This window comes from Denticeps clupeoides, chromosome 13 (genome assembly GCF_900700375.1).
Source record: "Denticeps clupeoides chromosome 13, fDenClu1.1, whole genome shotgun sequence".
NCBI lineage: Eukaryota > Metazoa > Chordata > Actinopteri > Clupeiformes > Denticipitidae > Denticeps > Denticeps clupeoides.
This window is the reverse complement of record NC_041719.1, coordinates 2,218,270-2,232,473: the sequence shown is the minus strand read 5'-3', so window position 1 is coordinate 2,232,473 and position 14,204 is coordinate 2,218,270. Positions and strand designations below refer to the sequence as shown.

At 42.9% G+C, this 14,204-nt stretch overlaps 1 protein-coding gene across 1 annotated transcript; it reads right to left on the bottom strand.

The window, feature by feature from the left end:
• Positions 1 to 1,592: 1,592 nt before the first annotated feature.
• Positions 1,593 to 10,288, bottom strand: LOC114801954 (high affinity cationic amino acid transporter 1-like). Its single transcript, XM_029000468.1, is given in 11 exon segments — positions 1,593 to 1,972; positions 2,071 to 2,179; positions 3,864 to 4,015; positions 4,160 to 4,353; positions 5,320 to 5,422; positions 5,936 to 6,075; positions 6,491 to 6,713; positions 7,199 to 7,326; positions 8,432 to 8,603; positions 9,320 to 9,478; positions 9,919 to 10,288. Coding segments are annotated over 11 exon segments (1,914 nt in total). The 3' UTR covers positions 1,593 to 1,808.
• Positions 10,289 to 14,204: the final 3,916 nt, after the last annotated feature.

The following is a 14,204-nucleotide window of genomic DNA, read 5'->3' as shown; positions in this document are numbered from 1 at the left end:
CCAAAATACCGAAATGCACACAAACGAAACAAAATGTCACTATTTTACACTCATGTCCTTATTTATAGGCATCAGATCATAACCTGTTTCAGAACCATGTGAGAAAACCTGAATTTGAACCCCCTCTGTGTAGTTTTTTCTGTTCGGCCAGCAATGATCCAGAATGTACCACACACGTCATAAGATGCCAAAACCAAAAGTATTTCATTGTCATGACATCTCTTCACAATGCTTTGATTTATTTGCTTGTAACATTATGTAATAGTAAGAATTTCACTTTAAACCAGACATATCGCACTGAGTTAGTGAGTGTAACATTTACTACCACTGTCATCTAAACACAAAGAAATGTTCAAAAAGGAATATGAAACCAATAAATCCAAGAATTCCTTTGATAAAATAAAAATCCATAAAGCAAAAAAATTGCATTATAATGCGTTTACAGTCATGATATTGTGATCAGCCAGTTATCAGCTGCTCTATATCAGGGCCACACGAGCCCGCTCAGAAAACTATTAAAGGTCCCCTATAATTAATGGGTTTTTTTTTGCTTTTATATTGGTCTTAGTGTCCTCTAATTGTGTATCTAACGTCTTTTTCTGAAATTCAGCCTTGGTCCAGAATTACAGCCACTTTGATCCAGCTACCGTCTGTAGCTTTAAATGCTAATGAGGAGGAGAGAGGCAGGAAGAGGAGTAGAGCGGCCTATAGAAGTCATCAACACCATTCACCAACCACAATGTTTGACACATAGGCAGTCATATCAGCGTTTTTGCAGAAAAAATAAAATGAACCCATTGGTTCCCCTTATGATGTCTAACGTTTGAGCTGCCGCTCTCTCTGAACGGTAAAGCAGAATGACAAAAACCCTTTTTACACCTATCACCTATCACTGTGGGGCAGTGGTGGCCTAGTGGTTAAGGAAGCGGCCCCGTAATCAGAAAGTTGCCGGTTCGAATTCTGATCCGCCAAGGTGCCACTGCTCCCTGGGCGCCTGTCATGGCTGCCCACTGCTCACTCAGGGTGACGGTTAAATACAGAGGACAAATTTCACTGTGTGCACCGTGTGCTGTGCTGCTGTGTATCACATGTGACAATCACTTCACTTTAACTTTAACCATTTCTAGCCACTACAGGACCATAGATAGGTTAGGGGAACTCATATTAATGTTAGATAATCTCACAAAGTCACATTTTCATAACAGGGGACCTTTAAAACCTCATTTACTCCAGGCAACACATGCTACAGTTTAGAAGACAAATGCCATTTTTAAACACACTTGTGTACAACTGCTATTTTTTAATGTGTCTTGATAATAATAAAGATAAATTCCGCTTCCAACCTCTCTGCTCCACTCACATGCTCTGCTCATGAACAAAAACCAACATTGATAAAGCAAACCATGGCAAGAACATGCAAGAACCAATGAGAGGACATGAGAGAACAAGTGAAAGTGCCGTCCGAATTGATGGCACCGGGGTGATCAGGACTCTGTTAGACCAGGTAAGCTGAGGTGTGACATTTTGTAAACTGCTTCACTTGCTAACTATGATGTGACTGAAGTGAAAATGACAAGCTAATAAATGACCGTTTTGTATGTAAGTTATTGTAAAGTGTAAGTACTACAGATGCAGAATTAACGTGGATAAAATCCATAATATCTATTCAGCACTGCTCTGTGAATTTACAAAAATATCCATTAATGCGAACAATGGCATCCGGTAATGAGAAACAGGGTGGTCTTCTGGCCAAGGGAACGCGCACCAAGCTGAACTGAAAACCATGTTTAGATGAAGACACGTGTTGTTTATGTGTCACTGTCCTCCTCAACTACGCCATTCATCCTGTTGCAGAGGAAGACCTCCTTTTCTGGAGTCATCAGTTCACCACTTATGTGACGGATGCTGCTGTCAGTGTTAATCTTGGCTTCTGTGCTGTTCCTGATGCCGTAGGTGAAATAGATGATGAAGCCTGAGTGGTCACACAAAAGAAAAGTTTCAAAATGCACTACAGTTCAAATTTAAAATTTAATACAAACTCTGAGACTGAAACATGCAGAGTGAACCAACCGATAACCATCCAGAAGCTGAATCGGATCCATGTCCCTCTGCCCAGCTGCATCATGAGGTAGACGTTGATGAACATGCTGACTATCGGAAGGATTGGCAACAAGGGAACCTGCCAGGAACAACACACTGTGATGAAATCTTTCATTTATTCCAAAAGCCTGGAACATACAGTCTTGGCCAAAGTTTTGAGAATGATACAATTACTGGTTTTCACAAAGTTTTTTTTTTTTTTTTTTTAAATCTTTTTGTCAGTTGTTTCTGTGGTGTATTGAATTATAATTACAAGCATTTTATAAGTTTTAAAAGGCTTTGACAATTACATCAAGTTTGTGCAGTGTGTGCAGTGTTGATATTATAAATGAATATACCCACTGCACAAGCAACGTCTTTTCAGTTCATCTTTCCATGTCTGCTGTTGTTCCACTGACTGTGACGCCAGACTTTGACGTCTTCTGAATGTCTAGTATTTACATCCACAGAAGCTCAAAATGGGGTAATTGTAAACCTCTTTTCTACGTAAAATGCAATCTCATTTTATATAAGATTTATTTTGTAATTTATGACAAATATCAACATTGTTAATATTATTAATTAATATGAATATCTATTATTGTTTTATATTAAACATCATATATGTAACCAGGTGATTTATATTATAAGCATTAAAACTTGGTTGGTACAATGAAATAATAGACGTAGGTAAGGTGGTAGGAAAAATTAGGTGAGGTGGTAGGAAAAAATTAGATAAGGTGGTAGGAAAAAATTAGGTAAGGTTGTAGGGAAAAATAGGTAAGGTGGTAGAAAAAATTAGGTGAGGTGGTAGGAAAAAATTAGATAAGGTGGTAGGAAAAAATTAGGTAAGGTTTGTCGGAACCAAGTAGGTAAGGTGGTCGCCCCCCATAGTGCGGTGGTCGCCCCCCCTTCGGTGCGGTGGTCGCCCCCCCTCGGTGCGGTCGTCGGCCCCCCTCGGTCCGGTGGTCGGCCCCCCTTCGGTCCGGTGGTCGCCCCCCTCGTGCGGTGGTCGCCCCCCCTTCGGTGCTGTGGTCGCCCCCCCTCGTGCGGTGGTCGCCCCTCCTCTGTTGAAGTGCTAGAAAAATAGTAAGATGGTAGAAACAAAATTAGGTAAGGTGGTAGGAATAAAATTAGGTGAGGTGGTAGAAAAAAATTAGATAAGGTGGTAGAAAAAAATTAGGTGAGGTGGTAGGAAAAAATTAGGTAAGGTGGTAGAAAAAAATTAGGTGAGGTGGTAGGAAAAAATAGGTAAGGTTGTGGGAAAAAATAGGTAAGGTGGTAGAAAAAAATTAGGTAAGATCTTCATACCATTCTGGAGTATATGTACATTGCCATAATAAAAATGGAAGCAGCAAACTTTGTGAAAATCAGTACTTGTGTCATACTCAAAAGTTTTGACGATGACTGTAGACCCATACTTCCCATGTATGAAGCCATGGATTAATTAGGAGGCCAGCGTTAAGAGGACCTAAGCAACCTAGAAGCACCAAATGTGTGTGACCAACATGCTGTTTATTAACATGCTGAATAAACTTTTCAAGTGAAAGGTGGTTCAGTGCAGATGGATGAATAAAGTATGAATTCCATTGCAGTGCTGCACTGGTCAGTTATGTGGCATATAACAGGGCCGTCGCCAGTAATCATATTACCTTTCAGCAGAGATTTTATAAATCTGATTGACCAAACCAAAATTCATCAGATCCTCCAGATGATTTATGGTGGTTTTAGTTTAATTTTTACAATGGTGTTTATGATCTCTTCTGACAGAATGAAACACGAACCTTGAAGGACAGCTTGGTCCTGCTTTCCGGCTGACGCCCAATCACCATGATGATGGGCAGGCAGAGGAGCACCAAGATGCTGATGGCTATTACTGACCACGTGGTGGAGCCACCATGGACAGCCAGAACACAGATTGCACACACCAGCAGCCCTGAAGAGAGAGGGGTGTGGGTGTGGCTACTCTTATCCATTCCTGAAAATCTACAGTCTGACCATCCGAGTCTAAGTGCACAATTCATGTATGATTGGTAACAAAGGACAACATAGGATCTTCACATGTTTGTTGGTATCTCACCCAGAATACTAGTGCAGATGTTGACTGCAGTACCAGAGAGCTCTGATGGGTCGGTATTTTTTGGAAAGAGAAGGTTCTGGAAAGTAAAACTCTCCTGAGCAGGAAGGATCACTGTACTTGGCTCACTGATGAACTCGTCGTCCTGCAAAGCAGCCTGGTATGGCAGGACAGTGCTGGGCTGCTCAGGCTGATATCTGTTTTTATCACATAAAAACAAAGAATTCAAAAAAGAAACAATCAGATAAATGTAACATCCAGATTGTACATAACCATGAAAATCTTAATGTCCAAGTTGTTACATAACCATAAAAACGTAACTTCCAGATTGCTAAATAACTATGAAAACGTAACTTCCAGATTGTTACAGAAACATGAAAACGTTACAGTTGCTGCATTGTGCTGAAAAATTTTATTAATCAGAAACTGAATGAAAATGGAACATAGAGCATTCTGTACTGTGATTCCACCTGTTCATAGAAACTGAGAAATTTTATATTAATCTTGGATTAGGCTGTTCATTCAGCAGCTAATGGGCACATGACTTTATGACCATAAATAGCTTATCATGGACAGGGGTTTAATACCCCTGTAGGATGGTAGCAGCCTAGCGGGTAACACACTCGCCTATGAACCAGAAGACCCAGGTTCAGACCCCACTTACTACCATTGTGTCCCTGAGCAGGACATTTAACCCTGAGTGTCTCCAGGGGGGGACTGTCCCTGTAACTACTGATTGTAAGTCTAGTAAATGCCGTAAATGTAAATACAAATGAAAGGTCCACACAATGATACATGTTGGCCGAATCATGTCGACCGAATGATATTTACCAAATGTTGACCGAATATCATAATCATGATATTGTGATATATTTAATTTGCCATCTATGTTTTGAATTTTTGGGTCAGTTTCCCGTTCAAATAAGTTCAACCGCTTTTCTCCTCTGCTTTGCATCTTCTGTAATGGTCTGTTAAATCTCACTGAAGAATTCTGGGCTTTCTTTTTTATGCTTAATAGTAACTCCAGTAACATGATTTTGTTCATAATAACATGGAAACTACAGTAACTTACACTGCAATGCATGATACTGAATCAATAGTGAGAAATGAATCATCATGAAGTGTCAGTAGAACATGTCTGGGGAGAAGTTTACGGGACGGACCTGAGAATCAGGACACAAGCAGCCACCAGAGTGTATGCCAGCAGAGTTCCAATAGACATGAGATCAACCAGGTCCTTCAGATCGAAAAGGAACGCCATGACGGCTGCAGGGCAGAAAGGAAGAACCGTCAATTTCCACCAACGCAACCCTGTTCTGAAGGACATGGGCATCGGCTCAAAATCACAGTTCGCACTTATTATCATGACACATATAACCAAGGACTGAAAACAGCAAAATCCCCAAACCATTGCTGTCTGATTCAGATGAGTGCTCCAGTCTGGAATACTCTGGAATTCGAGACCATACACTGCCCCCTCTCTCCAAACATTTCCAAACATTGCTCTCCTCTCATCTTACTGGACATGGTGGCAACAATTGGCTTCTCCCTCTCATGATAGAAATGAGAAGAGCAGCCATAGCATAAATAATGCATGGCACCCAGGAGACTATACAAGATTCATCATCATCAAATCTAAAACCAAGTCAAACCATTGAAGTATAAACTGCAGAAGAACAGACAACTGGGCTTTTAGGTCACCGTCCTGAAATATCCAGACTGCTCCTACATCCATGCAGGGAAGAGAGGAAGCTGCAGTATTACTGGAACAAGCCTCACCTGCCACAAGGCCTGAAGTTAGAGTGGCTGTTACCGGGGTTTGGGTTCTGGGGCTGATTCTGGCCAGGAATTTAAAGAGAAGGCCGTCGTCTGCCATCGCCCAGATCACCCTAGGCATCGGAAACATTGAGCCTAGTAGACTAGTGGAAGAGAGAGATAGATAGAGAGAGAAACACACTCTATTAGAGCAATTGTGTTGTGTAATGTGTTAGTTTCGTCCAGATTTATAAATATAAAATATTTTCTGTGCATCATCATCATTTTATATCTGCAGCATATTGTGGAGCATTCAGTCCTGCTGAAATTGGTGTATAAGCCTCAATACTCTACTGCAGTGGGTGAAACACGACTCAATAAACTGGGCAAAATCCAGTTGGAAAAGGAAGAGAAACAGTACGCTGTACTCTGGCTGGCTAGAAAAATCATGATATGGGATGGACGTGGGGAAGCAGAAGATCTAGTGAGCTACAGGACAGGTAAAGGCTGTCTGCTAACTGCAAAAAGCACAGAGGAGAAACATTAACACGGAATTCAGACGAAATGGTGGGCGCTCACCTGGTAGAAAGGGCACAGAGGGACCCCACCGCCACAGCGTAGGTGGCACCTTCCCAGCCTACGTACTTAAAGGCCACCGGCAAAGGGCTGTTCTTGTCCAACAGGTAGTACGGCATCATCAGGGTGAGTGCTGCGGATACGCCAAAATACGCCACAAAGCAGACGAGAAGAGAGGCCACAATGCCTGTAGGGATGGCCCTCTGGGGGTTTTTCACTTCTTCACCTACGTACACACACACACACAAATTCATCTGATTCCATGTAGAAATGATGTTTTCAGGAATGCAATATTACACTTTTTAATTGCCACCTTTGGGAGGTGAATGTCATGAATGTCATGCCCTATTTGATTAGTCGAGAGAGACTGACTGAACCAGACAGTAACTGGGACAACGGTAACCCGCGGAAACGGTGGATCAGGTTTGGGGTAATTATATCGGGATGAAAAGATAAAAAGGCCTGGGACTGGACAGATTTTGTACACATGGGTTGAACGGGTGGTGATACATGCCCCTGTAGATATTGCCCCTGTGTAACACTCTCTGTAACGCCGCACATCAAAAGCAATTTATTAAATAATTTAACATTTAAGTAGTCATTGCAAATGTGTTCCAGGCTTTAATGAAAATAAATGTTAAAATGAATTGAGAAATAGTCCTAATACTTGATGTAGTCCAGTCATAGGAGCCTTCAGTTGCCTTCACTCACCTGTAGTGGCGATGCAGTCAAAGCCCACAAAGGCGTAGAAGCAGGTGGCAGCGCCAGACAAGACCCCCGCAAAGTCAAATGGCATAAAGCCGCCAGCGCCAATTTCCTCCGGTTTCTGCCCTGAGCCACTGACAGAGACAGCAGCGAAGACTCAGGGACAGAACTACAGAAATGTGCATTAAAAAGACTCCATTGCAGACATTGTTCATGTTGTAAATGTGCTGGAAATGGTTGTTAATGACGGGTTATTATAAAACCATTTTCAGTGAGAGCAGTTGCTAGTAGCATGCCCCAGTAAGTGGTGCTGCTAGGCCACCTCTGACCTGGTGGCCTAGCGGTTAAGGAAGTTTGCCGGTTCGAATCCCGATCCACCAAGGTGCCACTGAGGTACCACTGAGCAAAGCACCGTCCCCACACACTGCTCCCCGGGCGCCAGTCATGGCTGCCCACTGCTCACTCAGGGTGATGGGTTAAATGGAGAGGACACATTTCACTGTGTGTACCATGTGCTGTGCTGCTGTGTATCACATGTGACAATCACTTCACTTTAACTAGAGTGTATGAAGTATGTGTCTATATAAACCTATGTATATACAGGACAGACCAAAGGTTTTGACACACCTTCTCATTCAATGTGTTTTCTTTATTTTCGTGACCATTTACGTTGGTAGATTCTCACTGAAGGCATCAAAACTATGAATGAACACATGTGGAGTTATGAACTTAACAAAAAGTGGAGACCTGGTCTCCACAGTCACCGGACCTGAACCCAATCCAGATGGTTTGGGGTGAGCTGGACCCCAACAAGTGCTGAACACCTCTGGGAACTCCTTCAAGACTGTTGGAGAAGCATTTCAGGTGACGACCTCTTGAAGCTCATCGAGAGAATGCCAAGAGTGTGCAAAGCAGTAATCAGAGCAAAGAAACTAGAATATAAAACATCTTTTCACTTATTTCACCTTTTTTTGTACATAAATCCACATGTGTTCATTCATAGTTCTGATGCCTTCAGTGAGAATCTACCAACGTAAATTGTCACGAAAATAAAGAAAACACATTGAATGAGAAGGTGTCCAAACTTTTGTAATGTATGTATGTATAAGTTACATATGTTATATGAAGTGAAAGTGAAAGTTCAAACCCATTTCATGTTTTAAACAGAAAACCCAGGACACTTGTAAATGACATTTTAGGATGGTAGCGTTCCTGTTACTGGGACACTGTTACAGGGACACTACTGTAACTCACTTAGTGCTGTTGAGAACTTCACCAGGAACAACATTCCAGTTCTTCAAGCTTCCTTTAACCAGCCCGGACACCACCACGAAGAGCAAGACCAGCACATTGATGCAGGTGAAGACCTTATTGATCACAGCCGACTCCTTCACCCCAAATGCAAGAAGACCTGAAAGGGAGATTCCAGCATCAGGACCACAACACATTTTCACATTTTCTGCCTGGATCTATGTCTCGTTACGATCAGGGGTTTGTAAAGGGATTGTAATATTCACGTGTTCTCCACCACTGAATCTATCTAGCTAAAATATAAAGAAAATAAAGTGAAGTGACTGTCACACCACCGTGTGCTGTGCTGCTGTTTATCACATGTGACAATCACATGTGACAATCACACATGTGACAATGACATCACATGTGACAATCACACATTGAAGTTTGTCCTCTGCCAAGTTTGTCCTCTGCCATGACAGGCGCCTGGGGAGCAGTGTGTGGGGACGGTGCTTTGCTCAGTGGCACCTCAGTGGTCACCACTGCCCACTTAAACAAGCTATCTTGTTTAAGTTTAGATCTCATAGATTCTTTGATCTCTGTCCCATGAAGCTGCTTTTGAATATTTGTGGGAAAATATGATGGGTTGAACTCCTATTTATTTTTGGGTTGAATATTGGCACAGCAGAACTTTTTTTTTTTTTTATATTAAAGAGTGTGCTGGGTACACTGAAATCTTGACATTCTCAACATGTAGGACTAGAAACCAATTCACAGTTACAATCGTGGATCCTTCAACAAATGCCCAGATGGAATAAGAGCTGCTCTTTGCTCTATGATCCGTATGAATAGTGACGTTCCTTCATGTCACTTCTGCTTCCTGTTCCGTCTCACCTGTTAAAGTCAGGATGATGAGAACTGCGAAGATGTCCGGGTACGCTGCCAAGATGCCCGGGGCATTCATGGTCAGGTGCTGCCTGCAGAATGGCTCGATGTGGTGCCCAATCAGTTCGTCAAATGTGGCGCTCCACGCCCGCGCCACGCTAGATGTCCCTGGTCAACATCAACAAGAACGTATCGCACCTACCGATTCCGACAAATATACAATATGCAAATATACAGTACAACAAATCAATCAGTCCAACTGCTTAATTGCTTGTAACTGTGCAGCTTCACTGTATGTTAAAGTGTAATAACACACAGTAACAGTTAATTACCATAATTAAGATTAAAAATGAGTGGAGGTATATGGAAGTGCAAATAATGCTTGATAGCATTTGATAATGATAAAGGGGTCTACCATGTTCAATGTCAAAGTGAACTTTGAACTTTGCAGGACACTTGTACTGTGTAGTACATACAAAAGGTAACAGGCCTAGACTTTTTGGAAGCCCCCAATCCGCCAACTTAATGAAAGTTGCATTTTACATGAAATGGTTATTGAATATTATCTCACAGTTTTATCTGACAGACAGGATTTGTTGGAAACTCACCAATGACGTAGGCGAGGATGAGGTTCCAGCCAGTGATAAAGGCCCAAAGTTCCCCCACGGTGACGTAGCTGTAGAGGTACGCAGATCCTGTCCTGGGCACACGGGCACCGAACTCCGCGTAACAAAGACCAGCCATGACCGATGCCACGGCCGCAATGAGGAAGGACAGGATGATGGCAGGACCCGCGGCCTCCCGGGCCACTGCGCCGGCCAGCACATAAACCCCTGCACCGAGCGTGCTGCCGATGCCAAGCGCAACCAGATCCAGCGTGCCGAGACAGCGGGACAGTCGAGACTCTGTCCTGCCGCAGTCCACCGCCTTCACCCGGAGCAGCTGCCGCCCGACGTCCTGCAACGCGCCCAGAACCATGGCGTCCGGATCAAGGCCCTGGCAGGGGGCAGCAAGGAGGACACACAAATTACCACACAACGGCGCACTTGTAACGAGTCTCACGATGTCCCGGTGGAGGTTTCGTCACGCTTGCATCTGCCGGCACACTATCTGCCCGTCACCGGCAGGTTTTGGAGAGACGAACGTTCTGATGCTGAAGGATTTGTGTTTAGATTTGTATGTTTTTTTATTGCTATTCAGTCTGTAATTTTAAGACATATAATTTCCTTTTGAAAAACATTACATTACATACATTTACAGCATTTATCAGACGCCCTTATCCAGAGCGACTTACAATCAGTAGTTACAGGGACAGTCCCCCCCTGGAGCAACTTAGGGTTTAGTAAGTGGGATTCGAACCCGGGTCTTCTGGTTCATAGGCGAGTGTGTTACCCTCTAGGCTACTACCACCATTAATTCACATCAGCGTAATTGAAAGTGAAGCGATTGTCATTGTGAAACACAGCAGCGCAGCACACGGTGACACGGTGAAACGGGTCCTCTGTATTTAACCATCACCCTTGGTGAGGAGCGAGCAGCCGTGACAGGACTCGAACCGGCAACCTCCTGACTACGGGTCCACATCCTTCCCCACTGAGCCACCGCTGCCCCTCATTACTACCATATGGATAGTAAAAAAAAAAAAAAAGAAAGAAAAGAAACCACTTGTGTCTCACTCACAGAACGAAGGCTCCTTCAATATCAGACTGAACGCTGTTCAGTGCCAGACGCGCCTTGGCTCCAGGCTTCAGTTTATAAAAAGGCGTCCAAAAATCACGCCTGGCTGCCGAGCAGACGGACTCCAAATGCCAGGCTGGCCACAGGCCATTCACAGTGTCACACTGCGAATAGAAACTGTCCGGTCACGTGACACAGCAGCTGTGATGACGGCACGCACACACCCCCCTCACGCAACACACGACCCGTGTCAGGGTCGCCCTGGCCTGCAAGATTCCGCACGTGAGCCCCAATGTACAGGGGCGTTCCAAATTATTACACTGATTATCATTTCCATTCGTCCCTCGTCTCACCATGCTTTCAGAAGTCAATGCGTTACGCTTCCATGGGGGTTTGAGCGATGACCTTTTTAGCTGAAGTCGCTGATAGAAAAAAACTGTGTGATCTGTTTGAACATGTGTTGATCAGGCAAAGACAGAATATTAAAAAATGATCTGATGTCCAGACAACAAACCCACATGATAAAATCTGCAGTGTTCTCAATAACAGCCCTGGATGCATTTAGAGAGTATGGAAGAGGCTGTGTCTTCAAATGAAAATGCAATGCAGACAAAGTTATGACTTATTATGAAAACCCGCCGTCAGAAATGCAACCAGGTAACATTTGAACCTGTTCCAGCAGGGCTCCAGTCTGCGGGTTAAAGAAAGTAACAAACGTTTCACCAATGTCAGACTGACTACCTGACTATCAGAATTCTTCTTCTTCTTCTACAAAAAAAAAAATGCTTGTAATAAATCTGCACGTGTGTTTTTGGTCTTGGACAGGATAATGTGAACAAGGATTAATATGATGTTACCAGACTGGACAATTTGGAAATTGAAATGTAATAAGATTTAGGAAATTGTCATCATACTCCAGTTGCATCATCATTACACTGGCTGCCTTTGAAATTGGGTTTTAAATGTTATATTTAAAGTTTTTTTAAAGCCTACATAACTGCTGGAGCTCATTTGAGGTCACCTGATTTCATTTTTAAAAGTGAATCTTAACAGAAGGGGATTTGATTAAAAATGCATGACCAGTGCAAACAAAGAGCATGGCCTGATGCCACCACAAAACACACACACACACACACACACATTTCTCCATAAGGCTTCTCTCGTGGAGATAATTTATAGACTTGTGGGCGGTGGACGAGTCTCTCCCCTCTCCTCCACCAATCAGGAGACAGAGCAACAGTTCTGATCAAGGGCAGATCACATGATGGAATCTGAAGCCATTGGGAATGTCAATCACATGAAGCACTGCTGTGGGCACCATCAATTCCGACTGATGATCCAGAAATGGCTGTGAGTTCCTGCTGAATATCTGTGGGTACAGCATGGTATCTCTAAAAGAACAGATGCTTATCGACTCTGATCTTGGACCTGAACTGCCAAGGTGCCACTGAGGTCCCCTTGATCAAGGTACCAAGGTACTAATCAAGGCTGCCCACTGCTCAGTAAGAGTGACGGTGAAATGCAGATGACACATTTCACTGCGTCACAGTGTGCTGTGCCGCAGTGTTTCACTCTCGCCGCACTGAATACTGAGTAAAGCAAAGATGTTGCCAGCTGGGGCAGTGGTGGCCGAATCCTGAACCGCCAAGGTGCCACTGAGGTGCCACTGAGCAATGTACTGTCCCCAGGGACAGGAAAGACATGGACAAAATGTTCAGTAAAGGTAAAGATTTAAAAAACAAAAAAAGAATAAAATAAGAGAGAATGTGCAGCAATTTGAATTAAACCAGGGGTCGAATAAAACAGAAAATATTTAAGACTACATAGTAAAAGAGTTAAGAAGAGACTGCATAAGAAGCCTCATAAAACACGACATCAGAACACCGTATTAGAACCACCTCACGCTGGGTTAAAAGCCAGGGTGTAAAAGTGAGTTTTTAAACGAGATTTAAACCCAGCGACTGACGGCGCCTGTAGTAGGTCTGACAAATAGGCTGCAGCCGAGCCGTTCAGTGACTTTAAACTAAAATAAAATCATTTTAAATTGGACTCTAAAAGAGACAGGGAGCCAGACAAGATTGGGGTTATGTGATCTCACCTGTTTGTACAAGTGACAAAACCTGCAGTTGCATTTTGTACTAATTGAAGGTGAGCTAGAGATGTCTGGCTAGAGATGTCCAGAGATGCCAAGAAGCGATGAATGACAGAAGTCAAGGCGGGGCGTAATGAAAGAGCGAATCACCGCTTCCAAATTTCATTTGGAAAGAACTGGCTGGACTGGCGCCTCAGCTGAAAAAAAAAGCACGATTTTACAATATTGTTAACCTGTGCTTCCATTTGTTAGAGCCTAGTCCATTTTAACTAGGTTTGTAATCAATAATTTTTCACAAAGGGCTGGGGAAGCGAGGTCAATACGGGGGTCACCAGAAAGCATACATTCTGTCTTATGTTTAATAAACTTTATTCATGATATCAAGCTTCTGCGCCTCCTTCCCCATACGACCCTACATAATGACAACCTGCAATAGCTCTTCATGAAAAACCTACATACAACAACACATACACGTTTTTTGTGACACAGCGGTGAGAATCTGGCAAACCCTTAATAATAATATTAGTAATCATAATATCAACATACTTTACAAGAACAACATTTATTTCTCATACAGCCCATAATCACATACAGTATGTTGACACCCAACACCCTGAGGAGGAGCTGGAGATTTTCGGAGCGTTGAGATCATTGATGAAATAACTGCAGTGCTGAGGAACAGGGATGGGCAGAGGGTGGGAGTGTAAGAATCCAGATGAAAGACTGATGGTGCTGAAGTAATGTAATACCAGTAGAGAGCAGCACTGGTCTGGTGTTTTAATACCAGGTCCAAACATCCACAGTTCGGTTCTGCAGAAGCCAAAATCCCAATACCATCTTTATAATAACATTATTATGCTTAACAAATCTAGTCAGCTCTCAAATGTTTTTATCACTCAAATACAGTAAGAAGTTACGAATTATTTAAACACTTTAATTAGACAATGTGTTTGAGAAATTCGGTTATAGTTTTATTATCATTAGTCAAATTGAATCAGTTCCTTGGCATCCATAGACCTCTGGTTGACATATTGAGTTTGCATCACACTCACATAAAATGAGAGGAAGAGCAGGATTACCCAGGAGGCACCAGGAGAACTAAAATTAAAAATCCCATTTCACCAC